Source organism: Marmota flaviventris, chromosome 16 (assembly GCF_047511675.1).
Source record: "Marmota flaviventris isolate mMarFla1 chromosome 16, mMarFla1.hap1, whole genome shotgun sequence".
Taxonomy (NCBI): Eukaryota; Metazoa; Chordata; class Mammalia; order Rodentia; family Sciuridae; genus Marmota; species Marmota flaviventris.
The window spans coordinates 50425694-50447848 of record NC_092513.1 but is presented as its reverse complement, the minus strand read 5'-3'; the positions used below and the strand labels follow the sequence as shown (position 1 = coordinate 50447848).

Below are 22155 nucleotides of genomic sequence, written 5' to 3'. Positions count from 1 at the left end.
TCTCATAGGGGCTGGGGATGTGGCTCAAGCGGTAGCACGCTCGCCTGGCATGCGTGCGGCCCGGGTTCGATCCTCAGCACCACATACCAACAAAGATGTTGTGTCCACCGAAAACTAAAAAAAAAAAAAAAAAAAAAAATATTAAAAATTCTCTCTCTCTCTCTCTCTTAAAAAAATAAAATAAAATAAAAAAATAAAAAGTCTCATAGGAGGGCTGGGGTTGTGGCTCAGTGGTAGAGCGCTTGCCTGGCACATGTGAGGCCCTGAGTTTGATCCCCAGCACCATGTTTGAAAAAAAAAAAACTAAGTAAAGTTATTGTGTCCATCTACAACTAAATAATAATAATAATAATAATAATAATAATAATAATAATAATAATGATAGTCTCACAGGAACAATTAAGAATTAAAGAAAGTAAAAATGTGAATCAACATACTTTGAAAAATAACAATTTATAAACCTACATACAATGAATGCTGCCAGGTGGAAATGAGAGTGCAGAAAAGAACCTGAAAGAAAGCAAATCAATCCACAAAACTTGTGAAAGGGAGATTTTAACCAAATACTGTTGAAACTCTGGAAAAAATAATTATTTACCTTCTGATAAGTAATCCTGACATTTTTGGCATCTTTCTTGTAATCTGAAACATCCAGAAAAATTTTGTCCAAGTTCTCCACACGGTCCTTTGTCCTGCTCAGGTAACGTCTTTGAAATCAGTCCTCCCTGGTTAGAGTCTGCAGGGAATACAACATTTACACATTAGTGTCATTAGAGTTTGCACTTTAAACAACAGGAGACGATGTCCTTGCTTTTTCTTACCAGTCAAAATCTTTTTTCTGTATTCAAACATAAGGGCACATATTGTTGCAATCATGTGCTAGGACCATTTGACATCTATTAAAGATTGCACACACCCTCAAATCCAGGAATCTGATTACTAGGAATTTATTATTAGCACATGCACACACACACCCACACACACACACACACATATGAATGCATGTGATTTCATTTGCTAGAAAGCAGCATGAGGGATTGTTAATAAATGTCTCTTAGAAGAAGGACTGGATGGGATGGGAAACCGTGGGTGGGTTGCGTTTATTTTTATTCCTTTGTACATTTGAATTATTTTAAAGCTAGTATCTCTCTCTCTCTCTCTCTCTCTCTCTCTCTCTCTATATATATATATATATATATATATATATACCTTTATTTTGTTTATTTATATACCTTTATTTTATTTATTTATTTTTATGTGGTGCTGAGAATCGAACTCAGCACCTTGCACATGCTAGGCGGGCGCTCTACCACTGAGCCACAACCCCAGTCCCAGTGTGTCTTATTTTTATCATTTTTATTTCTAATATCAATAGGGTTAAGTAACTAAGTGCTTGTAAACCACTTGTCTCTTTAGACGTCTATTAAAAAGGAAGGAAGGAAGGAAGGAAGGAAATCCTCTAAGGCTGGGAATGTAATTTAGTGGTAAAGTGCTTGCCTAGTATACTTGAAGCCTTGGGTTCAGGCTCTAGCACCATTAAAACCAAACCCAAACAAAACCTTTAATAATTATTTTAAAAATTTAAAATTATAATTGGGAAGTACATGGGAATTCCAAAGATATTGACAATGTCTTAAACTGGGTGGTATGCATTTCTTTTATTATACTACTATTCTTTTTTTTTCTTTTTTTGCAATATATAGTTATAAATAGTGGGTTTATGATTTAGTAAAATACCTAAAGCAGATCAAATTTTAAGAAACAGTTTTTTTCCTAGGAGAATTAACAATGTATATAAAGTCAACACAATTAAAAAATAACATGAAATATCAAAATATTTCAGGTTTTAAACATTATTTCCTCTCTCCTTTTAATGGTTGTTCATTAGTTGGTTTTAGCTATTTTTCTAATTTTGGCTCTTAGGATGATTATGACCAATAAGGCCCATCCATGATGGTTGACAGACACACAGTAGTCAGTCTTGACTACTGTAATTGACAGAGGTATGTATTTGTTTCTTCTTGCTGCTATAACAGATTACCACAAATTTATTATCTTAAGTTCTCTATGTCAGAAGGCTGAACTGGGCCTCAATGGGCAAACATCAAGGTGTCAGCAAGGCTAGTTTGTTGTGGCCACTCTAGGCAAGAATCTATTTTTATACCATGTCCACTTCTAGAGACACCTACATTCCCTTGCTGAGGCCCCCTTCTTCCATCTTCAAAGCCAACAAAGAAGGATGAAATGTTTCCCCTGCTGCTTTCTCTACAATTATTTTCTGACTCCCCCTTCCACATTTAAGGAGCTTTGTGATTACATTGAATCCACCCATAATTAAAAAATAATCTCCAAATTTAAAATTCAAAAGTCAACAGATTAGCAATCTTTTTTTGTGTGTCGGGGGGAGTGCTGGGTATTGAACTCAGGGGCACTCGACCACTGAGCCACAACCCCAGTCCTATTTTGTATTTTATCTTATTTAGAGACAGGGTCTCACTGAGATGCTTAGCACCTTGCTTTTGCTAAGGTTGGCTTTGATGCTGAGATCCTCCCGAGCCACTGGGGTTACAGTTGTGTGCCACTGCACCCAGCCAGATTATATATATTCATTCATATTTTATATATATATATATATATATATAAACGTTTTTAAAAACCCCTTGCTAACCTTGCTTTCCCTTTGACTTATAACACAACAGAGTCACAGGTTTCGGGGATTAAGCAGTAAATATCTTTGAGCAGACATCTTTCAGCTCGTTACCAAGGAGCAAAGCTCAAAATGTCTCCTCATTAGGTAGATTTCTAGAGACAACAGACTTATTCCTTCCCAACCACCTAATAGAATGACAAAAACCACTTACAAATGCCCTACAGCCTGACTCTCTTGACAGATAGTCCACATTTGCTCATCTGAGACCAAAACACTTCCTCTGCTGAGCTTTCTATACACTGTCTGGCAAGGGAAAGGATACTGGAGAAAGAAGAGTATACTAGTGAAACATAAGCTTTTTTGTTTGCCACTTTATTTTTAACATTTGCATTTACAGAGGACCCTGGATATCTAGGTTATTACAGAGGTAAAGGTGGTACCAAGGGGCCAGCATAGAGGGCGTTGCTGAGAGTGGGGACTGGTCCCCAGATGTGTGAAGGAGAAGGAAGCTCAGGCAAATAGTGGTGACCCACATTTATTAAGTCAATGGGGTCGGAGGGAGCTGCAGTAGTGGGGAGATTATTTAGATCTGGATATGTCTGAATCAGTCCTAATCCTGGCACATATGTAAGGTCGCTATGCAATATGAAGGGAGAGTTGCCATTTTGTTCCAATAAACACATTCAGAATGTTATTCCAAGACAATTGATATTTATTTAAAAGATCAGACAAATATATGTGATAGCACCCCAGCACTGAAATATTTAATCCACTGACCAGATGCTTCTCCTAAATATTGGATGAATTTGGAACCTCAGAATGGAACACCAGACAAAACATTTGACTTAGGAGAAAAATCTAGCAGACCCCCCTGAAATAGAGCCCAACAATTCCAGTGATGATGGCTGTTCTCTGCTCATGGAACAATAGAATCTGAAGGATTTGTTTCCTGGCTTGAGTTTCTGAAATGTGTGGGGTAAACCCCTCCTCTATTGAAGCCTGTTATGTTATGCATAGCAACTTTGAGAATCTGATCCACATGTTGCCAGCTACTACTGATATAAGTGGAAAATAGTCAGCCAGAAGGAGCCCATTTTATTTTTCATTTCAGACTCGAGAGGTCTTTGATGTGACCTTGTGATTTCAAAGAGATAAGTCCAAGGAAATGGAGATCGTCCACACAGCAATGCTCATTTCTGAAATGCTAAGTTACTCCATAGAAGCTTGGAGAAGATAGCCCCTGCCTTGAAACATAAAGCAGGATTTTTTCCCCAACATGGAATATTATGCGGGCATGGTTAGTATTAGGAGAAGGCAATTCATATCTAATTTCTATTTCTGTATTTTGGGATTTGCCTATGAGCATCTTCTCCAGTTTGGGGCAAATATTTTATGATCTCGGGAATTATAGTAGTGACTCAGGAAAGTCAAAACACTGAATTTGACCGGTTACATGTGAGACTAGGCTTCTTTACAAAACGGGAGGTGAAGATCCTAAAGGAACTTTAAAGAAAATCCGTGATGTTCAAATAGAATAGAGATGAGTCTCTATTTAAGTGAGAGTTTAAAAAGGAAGGAGACAGGCCCAGTGACACACATCTATAACCTCAGCGACTGGGGAAGCTGAGGCAGGAGGATTGCAAGTTCAAGGATAGCCTGGGCAACTTAGCAAGACTTTTTCAAAATAAAAAAGGCTGAGGATTTAGTTCAGTGGTAGAGCACCCTGGGTTCAATCCCCAGTACCAAAAAACATCAAAGAAAGAAAAGAGGGATCTGTGTTTTTCAAGTTCTCACCCTAATAGCATTTTCTTCTTTTAGCTTTGAAAATTTGCTCCAAAGACAGAAAATAGCACTAGAGTTCTTAACAATGATGGGAGAAGGATAGTGTTTGACTTCAAAACTCCTTTTAAGAGGCTCTGAAACTTTGGTTATCTACAGATTGTCAGTTCAAGAAATGATAAAGAGTGACTCAAAACTGTCTACCATTTTCTAAGCTAAACAAAATTTGCCTGCAGCATAGACATCTAAGTAAAAGTGATCGTTTAATACTTGCCTTCGTCATGTTTTGGTGAATCTTCTATTGCACGCAGAGTATGGGTAATTGCTTCACGGAGACTTTCATAAATAGAGCGGCTGAAATTACAAAACAGCTGGAAGAAGTTGGGAATATCCCAGTTTGGGCCAAGATCTGCTTTTTGTGTTGGCTCTTTGGATAAAGCTGGAAAAAGGTAAGGTTCCATTAAGTTGGTTTCTGACATGAAATCGGATTGGAAAGCCTGGTCAAACTCTTGCTGCATCTGTTTGAAGACGTAAAGACTCCTGTTAAAGAGGGATTCCGCAGTCGCAGTCAACTGGAGGAATGCCTTCTCCATCTGGGTCACTTGGGCGTCTTCCTGAGTGTGCTGTTCACTGCTGGGGAGGTGGCTGTGCTCATCGTCATGGAGAGGGAACAGAAACTGATAGATCTTCCTGAAAAACTGCTCAACCTGTGGGGTGGAGTGGGGAACAGACAGGCCATAAAAATTGATTTTCTTTCTGGACTATTTCTTATTGCAAAAGTAAATGTCAGTTTATAGTAAGTAGTCATTCCAAATCAAGAACCATTCTGGGCAAGGTAGGAAAAGGCGATCAACTTTAAAATAATGTATTAACAACACTCTTATCCCTGGCTTTGACTTTTCTATGGAATAGGACCTGAAATTCCTCCTGGTGTAGGTTTGCCCACTGATGGTCTAGAAAGGTCAAGTTCACAATACAGTTGAGCAGTTGTAACTTGAGGCACTGGCAGTAGTTGGTTTGCTGTTGCCTCAAGGGCACCATCAAAATTGTCAGAAAACTGTGAAGAAGGCTCTTGTCCTTCACTTGTCTTCATTTTTTTTTTTTTTTAATTCTTTAGTGAGTTGGGCACAGTGGCACATGCCTGTAATCTCAGCGGTTTGGGAGGCTGAGACAGAAGGATCATGAGTTCAAAAGCCAGCCTCAGCAATTTAGCAAGGCCTTAAGCAACAGAGTAAAATCCTGTCTCAAAATAAAATATAAAAAGGGCTGGGGATGTAGCTCACTCAGTGATTAAGTGTTCCTGGGTACAATCCCTGGTACCAAAAAAATAAAAAACAAAATTATTTAATGAAATATCATTAATGTTTTTATACTCTCCTTTTTCTCGCCTCATAAATGGAAAGGAAAAGATCAATATATCCACAATGAATTATAGATACCATATATAGCTTAATAGGTTATTTAGGGATGGTTACTTATTAGCAATGATGGGAGCCCTCCTGGTTTATAGTCAAAAGAATGAAGCCCTAATTGTAGAATTTTGGGTATCATTCAATGGGAGAAGATTTTCCAGCATCCACCGGATGCTTTTCTTCATCTCTGACACAGAATCCTGGGCAGACCAGAGTTGCCTTCATATGCTAGTGATAAGGTTATCGGCTATTGAACATTACTGCCATAGCACCACCCACTACTGTTCAAAGTATTCTCCAGGAATTTTTAGAGAACTTGTGACTTTCCCAGAAAGTCATCTGGGTGAGCTGTCTGCCTTTCACTCTGCCAGCTTTTGTTTACTTGGCTCCATCCCCAAAACCAAGACTTTAATTCTGGGTTAAGGTGGTGCATGTCTGTAATCCCAGCTACTCGAGAGGCTGGGGAGGAGGATCACTTGAGCCCAGGAGTTTAAGACCAGCCTGGGAAGCATGGAGGGACCATGCAAAAAAAAAAAAAAAAAGACAAAAGACAACAAATACTTGAGAGCCCTGAGAAATATTCATAAGGTCTCAAATCTCCTGGCTTCCAGCCAGGGCTCATCCAACCATATTCTGGTGTATTAGACAATGACAGTGGCTTTTAAAATAAAGCAGATGCAATCAACAGTGGAGACAAATTAGCTTGGCACACTCCTTATCCTAGGGGTTCTCCTTTGTAATTGAGTATGGCACTGCCAAGCCAGGAGCATCCTCTAATTAGTGAGTGCTCTACTAGAAGAGTGAAATTCTAGTCAATTTTCATATTCTACTCACTTCATGAGGGAGGAGGAAAATTCAGGCCAGTTGGAGCCTTTTATAGGGCAAAGCTCATTCTATTCAGGTCACCACCCTCTATGATTCCCTCTGCCCCAAAGATAGCCAAAGGGGCAAAACACAAACATGCCAGTTCCCTAGGACATATATGGATAAAAGGGGACATGAAAGTGTGTGTGTATGTATGCACCCACATGTGTGTATGTGTTACACATAAGAGGATGTGTGCATTCAAAAAGATTGAGGAGGCAGAGAATGTCTTCATATATGTGGCCTCTCGTGGAGAAAAATGAAAGCAGATTGAATCAGAGACTGAAGTCGTATAATTAAGAACACGATTCAACAAACATTTATTGGATGACTACAATGCTCAAATGAAGGCAGAATATATGATCCCTGCCTTCAAAGAGCTCACAGTCTAGTGGAACTTGGTGAATAATAAATACAAGGCTGAAAGAGGGTATTTCTGGTATCCTTAAAAGGAAGGATAAATACTGAATGGTTATTCTAACTTATAAGCTGTACATACACAGATGGTGGCTCATAGCATTTGGGTTAGAGTCTAGATGACAAAAGGCTGATACCAGTTGGGCATCTCTGTTCTAAATATTAATATAAATGTATTTTAAAAAGCTGATCTAGATGCCTTTAGGGCTCTGACATTTTGAGCTCTCTTTTCCTCTTACCGTATTTTTCACAGAGGACCAACCAGGCTGACAGGATGAATAGAATCTCATGCAGTTACTGTCCAGGCAAGTCCTGCATTCCTCCCAGGAATCAGCCAGAGATGCCTGGCATAACCTTTCTTCTTCCTCCAGATGTTCCTGAACTTCATTCATGAGTTTCACAGCCCCCTAATTAAAAAGTAGAGAAATGAGAATGAGTCCTATTTCCATTTCATGATTCTCTGTGTGCCTTAGTTGATTCCACTCTTTAAAAAATGTGTGTATGGGTCTGGGGTTGTAGCTTAGTGGTTGAGCACTTGCCTCTCAGGCATGAGGCACTGGGTTCGATCCTCAATACCACATAAAATAAATAAATAAAACAAAAAAAAATGTGTATTCTAAACTACTCCTTCCTCATTCAGGCCCCTTGCCACTGACAGATCTGCTGCAGCGCTTTCTGTTTAAGAGAAGAGCACTGATTGGTTTTTATTGAACATTGTGCAAATGTTATTCATGTGTTCATTCATGTGTTCAATAAGGATTTATCGAGTGTTTGCTATGTGGATGGACATTACACTAAATGAGGGTGAACCAACAATAAAGATGTCACCCCTACCTGGGGGGACCACTGTGACTTACATTCTTACCTGTCTTCTGCATGTCTAGTCTATGGGGGATGTGGAAGATGGTCTGTAAGGCTCATAAAGATGAGATATCTATTTATTTCATTGATATTGCCTTTAACTATTGCATGTTCTCATACACTACAAGGAAGTATAGTTCTTGTATCTTCCCATTGAGTTAACATTCGAATTGCAGAGAAGCTGTCTCTTGAGAATGTTCATTCTCCTCTTGTGTATTCCAAGCACTCCCCCTTGTGGTGCTGGCTGTATTTGGGCCAGGTCCTGTATCCAGTGGGAAGGAGCCCAGTGCAGTGGGCACCTGTCCCTGAAAGCCTCAGCCTGGCCTCTGGAGGTCCCCAAAGGCTGCCTTCATAGCACATCAGGCCTTTCTTCTTGTGCCCCTGCCTAGATCCCTGGCCTCCCTCTGAGTGTGGGCTTTTAAGACTGACCCCCTGTTTGCCTTAGATGAAGTTAAGGGGATGAAGAGCATAATGGACTGGTCCATACAAAGATAGAACTAAAGGCCTTTCCCTTTAGTGAAAAATGCCTATAGGAGGAAAAAAGTTTTGGTACTTAAAAACCAAATTATTGCCAGGCACAGTGGTACACATCTGTATTTCCAGTGACTCGGGAGACTGAGGCAGGAGGATCACAAGCTCAAGGCCAGCCTCAGTAAATTAGAGAGGCCCTAAGCAACTTAGTGAGACCTTGCCTCAAAATAAAAAAATAAAATAAAATAAAGGGCTAAGGATGTGGCTCAGTGGTTAAGCACCCTTGGTTCAATATCAGTACAAAACAAAAATTATTGTACATTATTTTAACACAATGGAAAAGAAAAAGAAACCACTCTATCCTGGCATATTGAGCCCAAAGAATCACCCAGGCTCTGACAGTCTTCCACATTTCCTCTGTCTGGCTTGGATTTTTCAGTTGGCCTCATTGCAGAGTTCTGGTGCTCAGCCAGGTAGCATTTGTTACCACCCACATTGGAAAACCAGCAGGGCCCAGGGTGCCAAATGCACATGGTGACCCAAACAGAATCTGTGTGTGTGTGCCCCTGGGCTTTGCAGAACAATGTTGGAAACCTACATCTTCTTAAGAATGGTTGTTTCACTCCGGCAGGCAACAATACCTCGTGAGTTTTCTCAGTCCCAATTTTAAATATTCTGCACATTATCCCCTTAAATCAAAATCCCAGTATTCCCAGTTCTGAACTATACTCACCGTGTATCCCTGGACAAATTACTTAATATATCTAAACTTTAATCTCTTCATTAGCAAATTGGAATAATAGTACGTGCTCCCTTTTAAGGTTTTTGTATTAAATGATATAAAGAAGCAAGTCAATTAGCACATTCTTACAATTCATTATTCTCAGTCTTGTTTTCACTCACCCATTTAGAAGCATAACAAAGACCATTGACCAAATTACACATCCCAACTTTTAAAAATGAAATGTCCTGGATGAAGTAGATCTCTGGTTTAGGAATATCTTACTATACCTTCTATTTCTCCTAAATGTTCCACCCATGGACATGGACAGAGTCCACGTTTAGAACTATATTCTTCTTCTTCTTTTTTTTTTTTTTTTTTTTTTGTACCAGACATTGAACCCCAGGGCACTAACCACTTAGCCACATTCCCAGCCCTTTTTTCTTGTATTTTATTTAGAGACAGGGTCTTGCTGAGTTTCTTAGGGCCTCACTAAGTTGCTGAAGCTGACTTTATCTTGCAATCCTTATGCCTCAGCCTCCCCAACTGCTAGAACTCTATTTTTATAGTTCACAGCTCATCAAAATACCCAGGAACCTGACATAGGGGACAAATCAGTATGGGCCACTTGTGGCTTTCTCATTTTAGTAAGTTTCAGATGCTCTCAATCAATATTAATGGGTGGGGGGAGTGGCATGGGACTGTGATGATGTCATGTCACCTGACGGGTGGTACTCAGTACCAGGAGACTGGGTGTGCCAACCCCATATTTACCAAGTCATAATTTGGCTAAATTGATCCTTATTCTAGGTTTACCGTAAGTTCAGGGAGAGAGACTCAGGGTTAAAGACCTTCTGCTCCATTAACTTTTTAATTGAGTGCCCAAATGCAGTAAGCTTTTGGGTCCTAAGTAGGTTTTTAAGAATAAATAGAAATTCTCCCAGTTGCTGGGGCCAGAATTGAAACCAATATTTGCTTACTTGATCCACCCCTAACTGGAATATTCTCTTCCTAGTACTACAGCCTTCGCTTGCCAGGAGGCTCCAGCAACTGAGAAAAACACAAAGCCACCGAGTCCCGCATGCACACATCTGCTGGCTTTCTCCCCGTTCATGCCTTTCAACGTTGGAGTAACGTGTTAATTAACATCTCCAACCTCAGTTTTCTTAGCTGTAAAATGAAAGTATGGTTTACCCAGATGTTTGAAGCATTCCATGTGATAATGTGTTTTGTAAAAGCTCTGTTAATGACATTGAGCGTCACTATTCCCAGGTGGCCAGACTCACAAGCCCACCAGGGTAGAACCCAGCTTGAGGGACTTCCATGTTGTCCTGACGTTGAGCTATTTTAGATTTCCTCAAAATCTTTTAATTGCTGCCAAAGGGAGGAGGGTTTGCAGCTGCTGGTCAGGCAATCTCCTTTCCCTGCCAGGAACCCAGCCTGACTCCAGGTGGTAGGTGTGGCTGGAGCATTAACTGGCCTGGTGACAGGCTGACACACCGCTTTGGGGTCAGCCTGTCAGACTCTGCTCTAGTTGCTTAATGGACTCTCAGAGGCCAGGATGCTCGGGAGGGAAGAGATGTGAGCAGTTAGCTGGAATTCACTGACCCCCCAACTTTATAGGTGTATGTGTAGAGGCAGAGGTAGGAAATGTTAGAACTCCGCTTGTATTTTTTAATTTGAAAATAGATGGAGGAAATTTGATCTCCAACACTGAAATGTTTGTGTGTGTATGTGTATATGTATTAGATGTACACAAACACGTATATGGGGAAGGGAATTGGGTAGTTGTTTAATAGGCATGGATTTTGGGTTTTTGCAAAGTGAAAAGAATTCTGGAGGTTGATTGAGCAACATTCTAAATGTATTTAACTAAATACTGCTGAACAGTACACTTAAAAATGACCAAGATGGGGTTGCTTAGTGGTAAACATATGCTTAGCACATGTGAGGCCCTGGATTCAACTCCCTGCACCCCCCAAAAAATTTTGATGGTAAATTTAAATTTTATATTATTTGTATTTTGCCACAATTTGACATTATTTTTGTTAGAGTTTTTATTTCATCTTGGATTAAGGATAATGTTGGAAGGTAATCTTTTTTAAAAAATGTAATTTTTTGAGTGTTATGTTAATTGTTATTTAACAGTTTAATTTATTAAATTATTGAGTATGTAATGTCTATAGTTTGGACAATTTTTAAAAAATATTTATTTATTTATTTTTAGTTGTAGTTGGACACAGTACCTTTATTTATTTATTTTTATGTGGTGCTGAGGATCAAACCCAGGGCCTCTACCCTGAGCCACAACCCCAGTCCTATATTTTAGAAATTTACAGAGTTTTTTTTTTTTTACAGTAGTTTATGAACAATTCTCAACATCTTTCAAGACATTTATATAAAATGTGTATTCTGTATTGGTAAAAGACATAGTGTGAACTGTAGCTATTTAGTAAAGCTGTACTTGAATTTTTAAAAATAGATGAGGGACTGAGGGTGAAGCTCAATGGTAGAATGCTAGACTTACATGGGTTCAATCCCCAGCACCACAAAAGATAAATAAATAAAACGGATTTGGCTGATGCAATATTTAATGTACACTGGTGCTCTCTTGAGTGCCCATGTCAGACACTGCACGTAGTCAACTGTGAGGTCTTCCAGAGAAAAGGATTCTTTCACATTCTGGAACACTGGCCAGGGCTCCCTCTCTCTCTGTTCCTTTGAAACAAATTGTAATGAGTCCCTGTTTGAGAGGATTCAGGTGGACCAATGAATTTTATTATCTAGTTGTAACTAAACTAACCCTCACAAAATGGAGAGAAAGATTCTTGGGATGAGGGAGACCTGGACTATTAAAACATGAATATGAATAATGTAAGTGTAAGTGCATAAAAAGCACATGACACAGCTGACCACTCTTCATCGTGAGCTCTGTGTTGGCCACATGACAAAGTAAAACTATAATGAGCTAATCAGATTTGGCAAGTCAGCTAAGACTTTCAAAATATCTAGATTATTTTGAAATTTGGATCTGATGATGAACCTCACCCAAAATACATGTTGTACCTCGAGATACTAATGGTAGCAATTCATGTATCTAGTTTACAAATAAAATAATATGCACATATTTAGTAGTGAGTGCTAACACATTTTTAGTTATAGGGATGGCAGATGAAAAAATGTTGGAGATAACTGATCTAGCCCCCAAGTTCCCTGAACACTTTTGACTCGATATCCTAAATCAAAAAGGTCTAAGAATAAGCCAAGTGTGGTGGCATATGCTTGTAATCCCAGCAGCCTGGGAGGCTGAGGCAGGAGGATCTCAAGTTCAAAGCCAGTCTCAGCAACTTAGTGAGGCATGTCTCTAAATAAAAATATAAAAAGGGCTGGGGATGTGATTCAGTAGTTAAGTATCCTTGGGTTCAATCCCTGATACCCCCAAAAAAGTGTTATATTCATGTACAAATAATGCCTAATGAATTCCATTATTATGTATAATTATAAGGCACCAAAACAGTAAAAAATAAAAAAAAGAACAGATTGTTTTTTCTTTAATTATGGTACCTGCTTTTCTTCTTTGCATTTCTTCAAGGTTGTCATTAGTTTGGTATGTTCTTCCTCTCTTCTTTCCATCATGAGTTTCATCTGCTTAATACCAATCAAAGCCTTCTTCACCTCTCCATCTCCATCTATCTCCCCAGCCTTAGAAAAACCTGAAAGATGCATTGCAGGAGTTTTTCGTTTGTTTGTTTGTTTTTAAAGATCTGATTAGATTATTAAACAATGAGTTCACCAATATTTCATGTCTCCTTAATAGAGGTTTCATTGTTCTTATAGACTCATATTTTGAAAGCAGATTGTAATGAATTAGCTGTCAGCTGCCACATGGATAATACCTTCTGTCCCTTACCTGAAAGCTCCTGAACAAGTCAGAGCTCATTTAACCTCGTTCTTGTCATTTTTTGCAGGCCTTATTTTCATTTATCCATTTTTCCCTTCCATTTAGGTCTCAAGTGGGGACTTCAAACACAATGAACGATTTCCCTTTTTCAATTTTAATTACCTTCCAAGAAGTCATCAAACCAAGAAAGAATCTCATACAACAAGATTCCTTCATAACCTAGTGGATATCTCTTTCCCACCTTTCATAAGCCCTAAGCGGGTATAAATTTTATTGTCTTTATTTCTTCTCAGTAGCCAGTGCGGCCTCCTGAGAAGCTTGTTCTTGCCTCTGAATTTAATTATAGACTCCAAATCAGCCCCATTTTAGCTAATTTATTCGTCTAAGTGGTTAAGTACCCCAAACCTGTGTCACTAAGAAAGGTCACAAGTCAATGCACAGAAACAACCAGATTGAGTGTAATTATAACCCATTCTTTTGCTCGTTTAAGAACAATTACACAGATTACTCTAATGGTTTAAATTCTTTAAATGCTAGAAAAGTATTTCACTGTTCATTAAAGCAGTGCTGAGAAGATACTGAACATCTGGATGGTACCAAAAAAAAAGGCAGTCAAAAAAGCAGGCACGTTTTATCTACAGGATAGCAAACATCTGGATATGGGAACACTCGCTTGCAGAGACTTGATTGGAATTTTCTATTTTTATCCAGATGTTTGGCATCATGACGACATGGTTTAAGTGCCCAGAGAACTTCTCACAGTGAGATGTAGTGGATGCCGTTATCTCTCTATAAGCCACTATAAGTCACTATAAATGCCAGCAGGATAGGAAAACATGCAAACAGGACACCGCACAGATAAGAAACCAAACATACTCTTCAGGTTTTCACCGATGATGGCAGTTTTGTCGTTCCAAGTAGGTGCACAGTGACAATCCTTCAGCCATAGCAGATACGCAATAAACACCAAGAGTGGTGGCTTCATGTTCCTGCTGTTACTGCAAAGGAAAAATAAACTGCATCACGTGTCTTCTATGAGGTTAGTTTCTGTTGGCATCAATTGAAAACACATGGGCTCCAAAGCATTTTTCTGTCGATTTTTCTTTATGACTTTAGACATCTTAGGTTAATATGCCTGGGACATAGGGAAAGTTAAGATATAAGTTAAAAAAACAACAACCTGGGGTCCCTGTTTAGTTTACACTTTTTGTGACAGTTAAATAAAGTCGTCCTGAATGTATTTGAACATTGAGGCAATGGATACTGTGTATCACAGCCCCATTTTATTTTCTTGTCATCCGTAAACATCTCTTAAGACAGAGTTAATTATAATACGTCACTGAAATTCTAAGTCCTATGATCCTTCTGCCTCAGCACTACTAGGCTTTACTCTTTTATGAAGGAAAAACAGTCTCACATATTTTTCTCCTGCTTCTTGTAAAACTTGTGATGCTATATGAATAGTGCACATTTAGATTTTGTCTCAGATAACTAATTTCCTTTTAAATATAATTGGACTCTGGGCATGGTGGCACATGCCTATAATCCCAGCAACTCAGGAGGTTAAAGACAGAGGCCCACAAGTTTGAGGTCAGCCTCAGCAATGTAGCAAGGCTCTAAGCAAATTAGCAAGATCCAACCCAAAATAAAAGGACTGGGGATGGATGCAGTTCAGATGTTAAGTGCCCCTGGGTTCAATCCCCAGTACCTAAATAAATAAATAAATAGATTTGACTTGACATACATTAGTTATAGATATTCCAAATTCAAATACTTAAAACTTTACTAAGAAAAGTTAAATTAAAATAACTGTGTGCTTTAATAAAGTTAAATCTGTAAATTAAGACAGATTATCTTGACTTCCTCCAAAGGAGGTATTTATCTGCTTTCTGTGTATTTGATGTATTAAAAATAATAACAAAAACTTACATTATTTAATCAACACTTGAAATATCTTAGCACTATAATAAAATAACAGCTGTATAGTAGTAGTTACACAGTGATCACATTTTACATGTTATTTGAGCTAATTTTTTTCTATTAATACCTTATTTACAAGATGAAACTTTTAATAAAGTATATTTACCACGAACTTTGTGACGTTTTCCCAGAGAAGTTGCCACCAGTTTCTAGAAGGATCCGTACTTTCCTCTGATTTAATTCTCATCTGTGTCAGGGATTTGGCTCTCTTCTGTTAATTTGATGACACAGTTCTTAATCCTATTAAAACAATATTTTGAGATTAAGACTCTGGTTTAAAATTTGGCATGGTTTAAAAAAGAAACACTAGAGGGCAGACTGGGCACACAATCAGAACAATGACCTTGGCCTGCCTGGTTTTCCACAAATATAGTTCTATTTGGGTAAGACTCTCTAAAGCCTTAAAAATATATTTTTTAATTTGAAATTCATAACATGTATAAACTTCACATAAACCCTAGGTAAAACAAATATCTTAGATTGGAAATAGAAGCAACAACATGAAAATAAGTAAACTCTAAGATAAACCATTTTGAAAAGAATTACTTACATAGGGACTGGGGTATGGCTCTGTCTTGTGCTTGCCTAACATGCAAGAAGCCCTTGGTTCCATCTCCAGCACCCAAAAAATAAAAGTAAAGAAATCCAAACAATTATATAAGTATTCTTTTTTCCCTCTGCTATAAGAAATGATAAAAACAAATGATGTTATCACTTCTAATTATATAAAAACCTAATTAATGAATAATTCAATAGATGAGTATTTCAGGTCCACTACAAATTGCTAATTGATTAGCTGAATTGAAAACGTGGCTCCTAGTAATTCATTTGAAAATAGTTTGGAGATCTGGTAGCTACCAGGCCAGCTCTAGAACCTACAGCCATGGTGTCTCTGGCTGATGAAATTGCAAGACGGTCTTGTCCACCCCACCTTCTGCCTCCCGGCTACCACCCCCCCTCCCCCCCATGAAAGTTTGAGAACTCATCTCAGCCAGTCAGTAGTTACTATGTGCTCAATACTTTTCTAAAGAGATAGACCATTCTGAATTGGTCTACCTGCTTTATGAAGGCCCTCAGAGTTTGGTCCTTGTCTCTGGGAAACATGTAACCTGGAGTTTTGCTTGGGCACAGGGACTGAGCAATTAGAGGACCCACACCCCATTTTAGCTGTCTTGATTACCTACTAATTCTGTTTTAGTAGGAAATCTCATCTCTCTGTTAGAAAACATCAACTCAAAGCAAAACTTGAATTATTATTATTTCAGGTATTGGCGATTGAACTCAGGGCACTCAACCACTGAGCTACATCCCCAGCCCTATTTTGTATTTTGTTTAGAGACAGGGTCTCATTGAGTTGTTTAGTGCCTCACTTTTACTGAGGCTGGCTTTGAATTCACCATACTCCTGCCTCTTCTCCCAAGCTGCCTGGGATGATGATGATGATGATGATGATGATGATGATGATGATTATCATTATTTTAAATATATATATTTTTTAGGTATAGTTGGACACAATACCTTTGTTTTATTTATTTTTATGTGGTGCTGAGGATTGATCCCATGGCCCTGCATGCACTAGGCGAGTGCTCTATTGCTGAGCCACAACCCCAGCCTCCTATTATTATCAACAGCCCAATTTCACTTTTGAGCAACTACAATCCACACTTATAAAAAGACATGTCACAACCTGAATGATGTCTGGTTGGCCAGTAGAGGAGGTAGCATGTTAGATATTCTTTTTTTTTTTTTTTTTTTGGTGGTACTGGGGATTGAACCCAGGGCCTTAGGGCATACAAGGTAAGCACTCTACTAACTGAGCTTACCTTGTATGCAGTAAGGCCCTAGGTTCAATACCCCCAGCCCCATATTGGGTATTTTTTTTTTTTTTTTTTCAGGAAAAGAAGAGCACAGTGCTGGAAGAATCAGTCCTAGGAAACTGTGCGGCTCTGCTCTGATTCTACACACCCTTTGCTCATTAATTTGCTGCTGTCTGCTTTTGGGGCCATTTGAAGTCATGGCTGGCATCTGCACATTCCTTTCAAGGAGCCCAGATTTTGTTGAAAATGGAACCGGATGTTTAAGAAATTGAGTAGCAGAGTTTTTCTATAATTCATGTTTCCTCTTTATGTGTAATTTCTGAGAGCAGAACTTCATTACTAATACTAATTACTTTTGAAATGTCTTTAAACTTCCATGAAGGTTCTTCCTCAAATTACATCATCTGTTTTCACAGCTGCCATCTTGTCCTTAAGATTAAAGAATACTTCATGTGAATTGGTTGCTTTAATAATCATGACTTTAGTATGCTCAAGATTTAAGTGGCTTATAAAATATTATAGACGGTTGGCAACTGAGGAGACCTAAAGCAAGGTCATCTTAATTAAGAAGGATAGGAAGAGGGGGGGCGCTGGGGTTGTGGCTCAGCAGTAGAGCTCTTGCCTAGCATGTGTGAGGCACTGGGTTCTGTCCTCAGCAACACATAAAAATAAATAAAATAAAGGTATTGTTTCCATCTACGACTAAAAAAATATCTTAAAAGAGAAAGATAGCAAGAGGATGCATGTGGTATCAGCGGAGAAATTGATAGAGGAATCTCAGGGATGGACTTCAACGTGTTAGTTTATTCTTGAGTTCAGGCTTGGGCAGAATTGTGGCCATAATGGACTTGTCAATGTCATCTCTGATTTATACCTGCTGAGGTTTTGATGTGGTTTATCCATCCAGGGATCCATGTGTTGGAAGGTTGGTCTTCAGTATGGCGATGTTAAGATGGTGAACATTCAAGAGGTAGAGACTTCTGGAAGGTTAAAAGATTGATCCCTCCCCTTACTCTTGATAGAAAGGACCACTGGGATAGTACAAAGATCAGTGTTTTAAGATATCAAATTCTATCAAAATCTCTGCCACATAATTGTATCATGATCCTGTGCCTTTGAATTTCAGAATCTTCATCTAAAAATGAGAGTGTTAGGTCAGGCACAGTGGTGCATACCTGTAATCCCAGTGGCTTGGGAGGCTGAGGAAGGAGGATTGTAAGTTCAAAGCCAGCCTCAGCAATTTAATGAGGCCCTAAGAAACTCAGCAAGACCTTGTCTCTAAATAAAATATAAAAAAAAGGTTGGGGATGTGGCTCAGTAATTTAATGCCTCTGGATCCAATCCTTGATGCCAAAAAAAAAATTAAATTAAATTAAAAAATAAAAAGGAGAGTGTTGGTAAAAATATTTTCTACTGTCATTCCCAGATTTTAAGTTCTGTGATTATTATTCATGTATTCTCCCCAAGCAGCAGTGTAGTTAGAGAGTAATAAGTGATTCGAAGCAATCTGCAAAATGAAAAATTACAGCTAGAGTTGCATAGTATATAGAGTTGCTGAGTAGGTCAAAACAAACATAAATGTTTTATTGAGCCATAGAGTACAACATAAGTGGAAAGTATAACAATAACCTCTTTTAAAAATTCACACTAAACTAAAAATGTTATTTTAAGCTCATAGTAATCAAGTAGCAAAAGTAAACATTGAATTCAGATTTCAAAATCTTTCATGAAGTAGCGTATGATGGTACATGCCTGTTATCCCATTGACGTGGGAGGCTGAGGCAGGAGGACCACAAGTTTGAGGCCAGCCTTAGCAATTTAGCTAGGTCCTATGCAACTTAGCAAGTCCCTGTCTCAAAAAAAAAAAAAAAAAAAAAGGGCTGGGGATGGATGTAGCTAGTAAAGCACCCCTGGGTTCAATCTCCAGTATAAAACAAAACAAAACGCCTTCATAAAAGCCAGTTGTTGTGCTACACACCTGTAATCCCAGCTACTTGTGAGGCTGAGGCAGGAAGATCACAAATTCAAGGCCAGCCTCAGCAATTTAGCCACACCTTTTCTCAAAATAAAATTCAGGAAAAAAGTGTCCAGGGATGTAGTTCAGTGGTAGAGTGCATGCTAGGCAATTCCCAGTACTGCATAGACTAAAACAAAACAACAATAACAACAACAAACTTCTAAATTCAAGTTTGAATACAATATGAGGAAATTGTATCCCATTTAGCATCATCGTGAAACTGGAATTTATGTTTAGACCAGCACTACACAAATCTAATTATTGATTAGAATGACTATAAATATCCAATGTTTTAAATTTTCATGACACCCAGCATAGTGCATTTCTTGCCTCCAGCAAATAAAGGTTCTTGGAATAATTTATTCAGCAAATGTACACTGGGCATCTATTATGTCCCACATGCTGAGGATAAGGCGGCCTCTGCTTTGTAAGTGCTTGTGTTGTATTGTAACAAAGAAGCCCACAGCAAGGAAGTATCAGAAGATGAACACTGTTATAAAGCAAATAAAATGTGAATAATGTGGTAGCAAGTAACTTACAAGGGGAGGGGCTACGTTAGGATGGGTGGCCAAGGAAGGCTCTCAGACAAGGGGACTCCTAACATGATCCCTGAAAGCTGAACCAGCTCCATCATTTGTAGGGCCCAGTACAAAATGAAAATGTGGACCCTGTGTTAAGAAATTATTAAGAACTACAGGAGAGCCCTTCCAAGGGCAGGGTGCAGGTGGCTGGTACACGAAGCTGGCCCTGAACCAAGGACAAGGAGTTTGCCCTCTTCTAAGATCTGAAGAAGAGCTGGGTGCAGTGGTGCATGCCTGTAATCTTGGCAACTCCGAAGGCTGAGGCAGGAGGATCCCAAGTTTGAGGCCAACCTTGGCAATTTAGTGAGACCTTGTCTCAAAATAAAAAATAAAGAGGGCTGGGACTATAGCTTGGTGGTAGACCACCCCTGGGTTCAACCCCCATTACGGCGGGTTTAGGGTTGGGAAAATCTGAGGAAGAGCATCCTTACAAATGGAAGAGTAAATGCAAGGGTGGGAAGAAGTTTAGAGCAGGAAACCTGCTGATGTTCAAAGTGCAGTAAAAGAAGGTCAGGTCAGGAAGCAGAAGAGTTCCAAACTGAGAGCAGGGCAGGGTAAGTGGTTAGAAAAAAAGTTTTAAGTGAGGTAGAATCATTGAGGAGGATTTTACAAAGAGTAATTATACGGTCTGATTTACCAGTTTTAAAAGACCATTGTGGCTGTCCTGGGAAGAAGGGATTATAGGAAAGATAATAAAGAAGGTAGAAGGGAAATCAGTTAGGAATCTATTTCCATCACCAGGAAGGAGAGAGGGGGTTCTCCTTGAGAGTGAGAAGGATTTGGGATTTTTCTTGGAGACAGGACTGAATTGTGAGATAAAGGAAAGAGCGGGGTCCAGGGTGGCGGCTGGAGTTTTGACTTGGGCTATAGGTGGATGTGACGCCCTTTTCCAAAATGAGAAAGGCTGGAGCAGGGCACAGTGGGACCTGTCGGTGAGGCATGTTGCCTTTCTCATTGGTGCCTACTCGGGGCATCAGGATTTTGTTCTTACTACCAATGGGGATTTCCAAATTCACCAAGAAGCTACAGATTACCAAATCCTCTGGTTGCTTTCTATTCCTTTTCTTACCTGTCCTTTATGTTGGCATTTAGTATAGTTGACTCGCAACTGTTTATTAAAGCATCTCTTTTTTTGGTAGATGATGTCATTTTCTTTTGGTTCTCCTCTTACCTCTCAGTCTGATCCTTTTATTGGTAGAAGTATAAGGTTGCCTTCTCCTTCATCTTGGTCTTAGTCCATTTTGTGTTGCTATAACAAAACACTTGAGGCTGGAAATTATATAAACTAAAGAGGTTTATGTAACCTACTGTTCTGAAGTTTCAAGAGCATGGCACTGGCATCTGCTAGGTTTCTAGTAATGGTTTCATTATGATTCAATTCATAGTGGGAAGGGAAGTAGATAAGGGCAGAAAGGAAGAGCACATGTATGAGAGAGGGTGAGGGGAGGAGGTGCCAGGTTCACTTTAGAATAATCCATTCTCATAAAAACCAAAGCACTCTTAAGTCAGTAAAAACTCACTTCTGCAAGAAAAGCATTTATCTCTCTTGCAGACTCCAATTCCTTCCAATGCTGTTATTGGGGACCAAACCTCAACATGATATTTTGGGGGGACAAACCATATTCAAACTATAGCACTCCTTTGGATACAATTTTCCTAGTGGTAAAACAGGATGGAGTTCTCCATTCTGTAAATCTCCTTTATCTTATTCATCCTAACTTTCCACAGGAAGAAGGTCTTCATGCATAATGAAGAACCACAATTAGCTGGATCCAGAGGCATATACCTGTAATTCCAGCAGCTTTGGAGGATGAGGCAGGACGATTGCAAGTTCAAAGCCGGCCTCAACAATTTAGCAAGGCTGTAAGCCATTTAGGGAGACCCTGACTCACTGGCATGTAGCTCAGTGGTAGAGTACCCCTGAGCTAGGTTCATTCTCCAATACCTGCCCGCCCCCTCCAAAAAAAAAAAAAAACAAAAACCCACAACTATGCTTGGAGAGGTAATCTGTATTGGTAAAAAGTGGTTTAACTTGTAACGGCTCTTTGTGAAGGCAAACAGGAGTCGCTGGCACAGAGAAATCCCAGGAAGGGCTGAAGAGATGGGGAGTAGAAAAGAAAATGTGAGGGAGACCAAGGAGGACGGGGACAAGTACATGTGGACTTGGGGCTGACCGGGAGGTGATGGGCAGAGCAGCGAGTATGTTGCAGAGCCTCAGGATTCCAGACACCTTTCTGATTTCTACCAGTGAAAGCAGGCTGAGCTTTTAGGCCCATCCAATCCTGGTAGCTGGGTTCTGTATTTACTTACCTCTTTCTCTCTGTTTGCTGAGTGCCTACTATGTGCCACATGCTTTATCAGACACAGGACGCCTGCTCAGGCTCATTACTGCATCCTTTTCCTCTGCCCCACCCCCAAGGGTTTATATTCCTAGGGTTTTGTCCTTTCAACTGCCTTGGAATTCACTTTGGATGACGTTACAGATGTGCATAGCCAACGTCTGCTAACTGTCTCTCTGTCATCATGGTCCACAGAGATCTCAGGCCAACAGTTTCTAATCCAGCTTTTACTCCTCAAGCTCACCCTGCCATATCTCCCTGTCACCAGATGCAGACATTTGGGAATCATCCCAGACTTCTCTCTCTCTCTCCTGCAATCCAGTGGCCAACCCAAGCAGACTGCCA

The 22155-nt window shown here is 39.4% G+C and overlaps 1 protein-coding gene across 1 annotated transcript in view; it reads right to left on the bottom strand.

Annotated features, from left to right (window-relative positions):
* Window positions 1–18880, bottom strand: part of Clul1 (clusterin like 1) — a 28784-nt gene extending 9904 nt beyond the window's left edge. The window contains exons 1-6 of the mRNA XM_027942887.2: window positions 18852–18880; window positions 13953–14074; window positions 12740–12888; window positions 7362–7529; window positions 4704–5136; window positions 599–736 (exon numbers count right to left, since the gene is read on the bottom strand). Coding sequence (XP_027798688.2) covers window positions 599–736; window positions 4704–5136; window positions 7362–7529; window positions 12740–12888; window positions 13953–14061 — 997 coding nt within the window. The 5' untranslated portion in view covers window positions 14062–14074; window positions 18852–18880. The remainder of the gene's footprint in view (window positions 1–598; window positions 737–4703; window positions 5137–7361; window positions 7530–12739; window positions 12889–13952; window positions 14075–18851) is intronic.
* Window positions 18881–22155: the final 3275 nt, after the last annotated feature.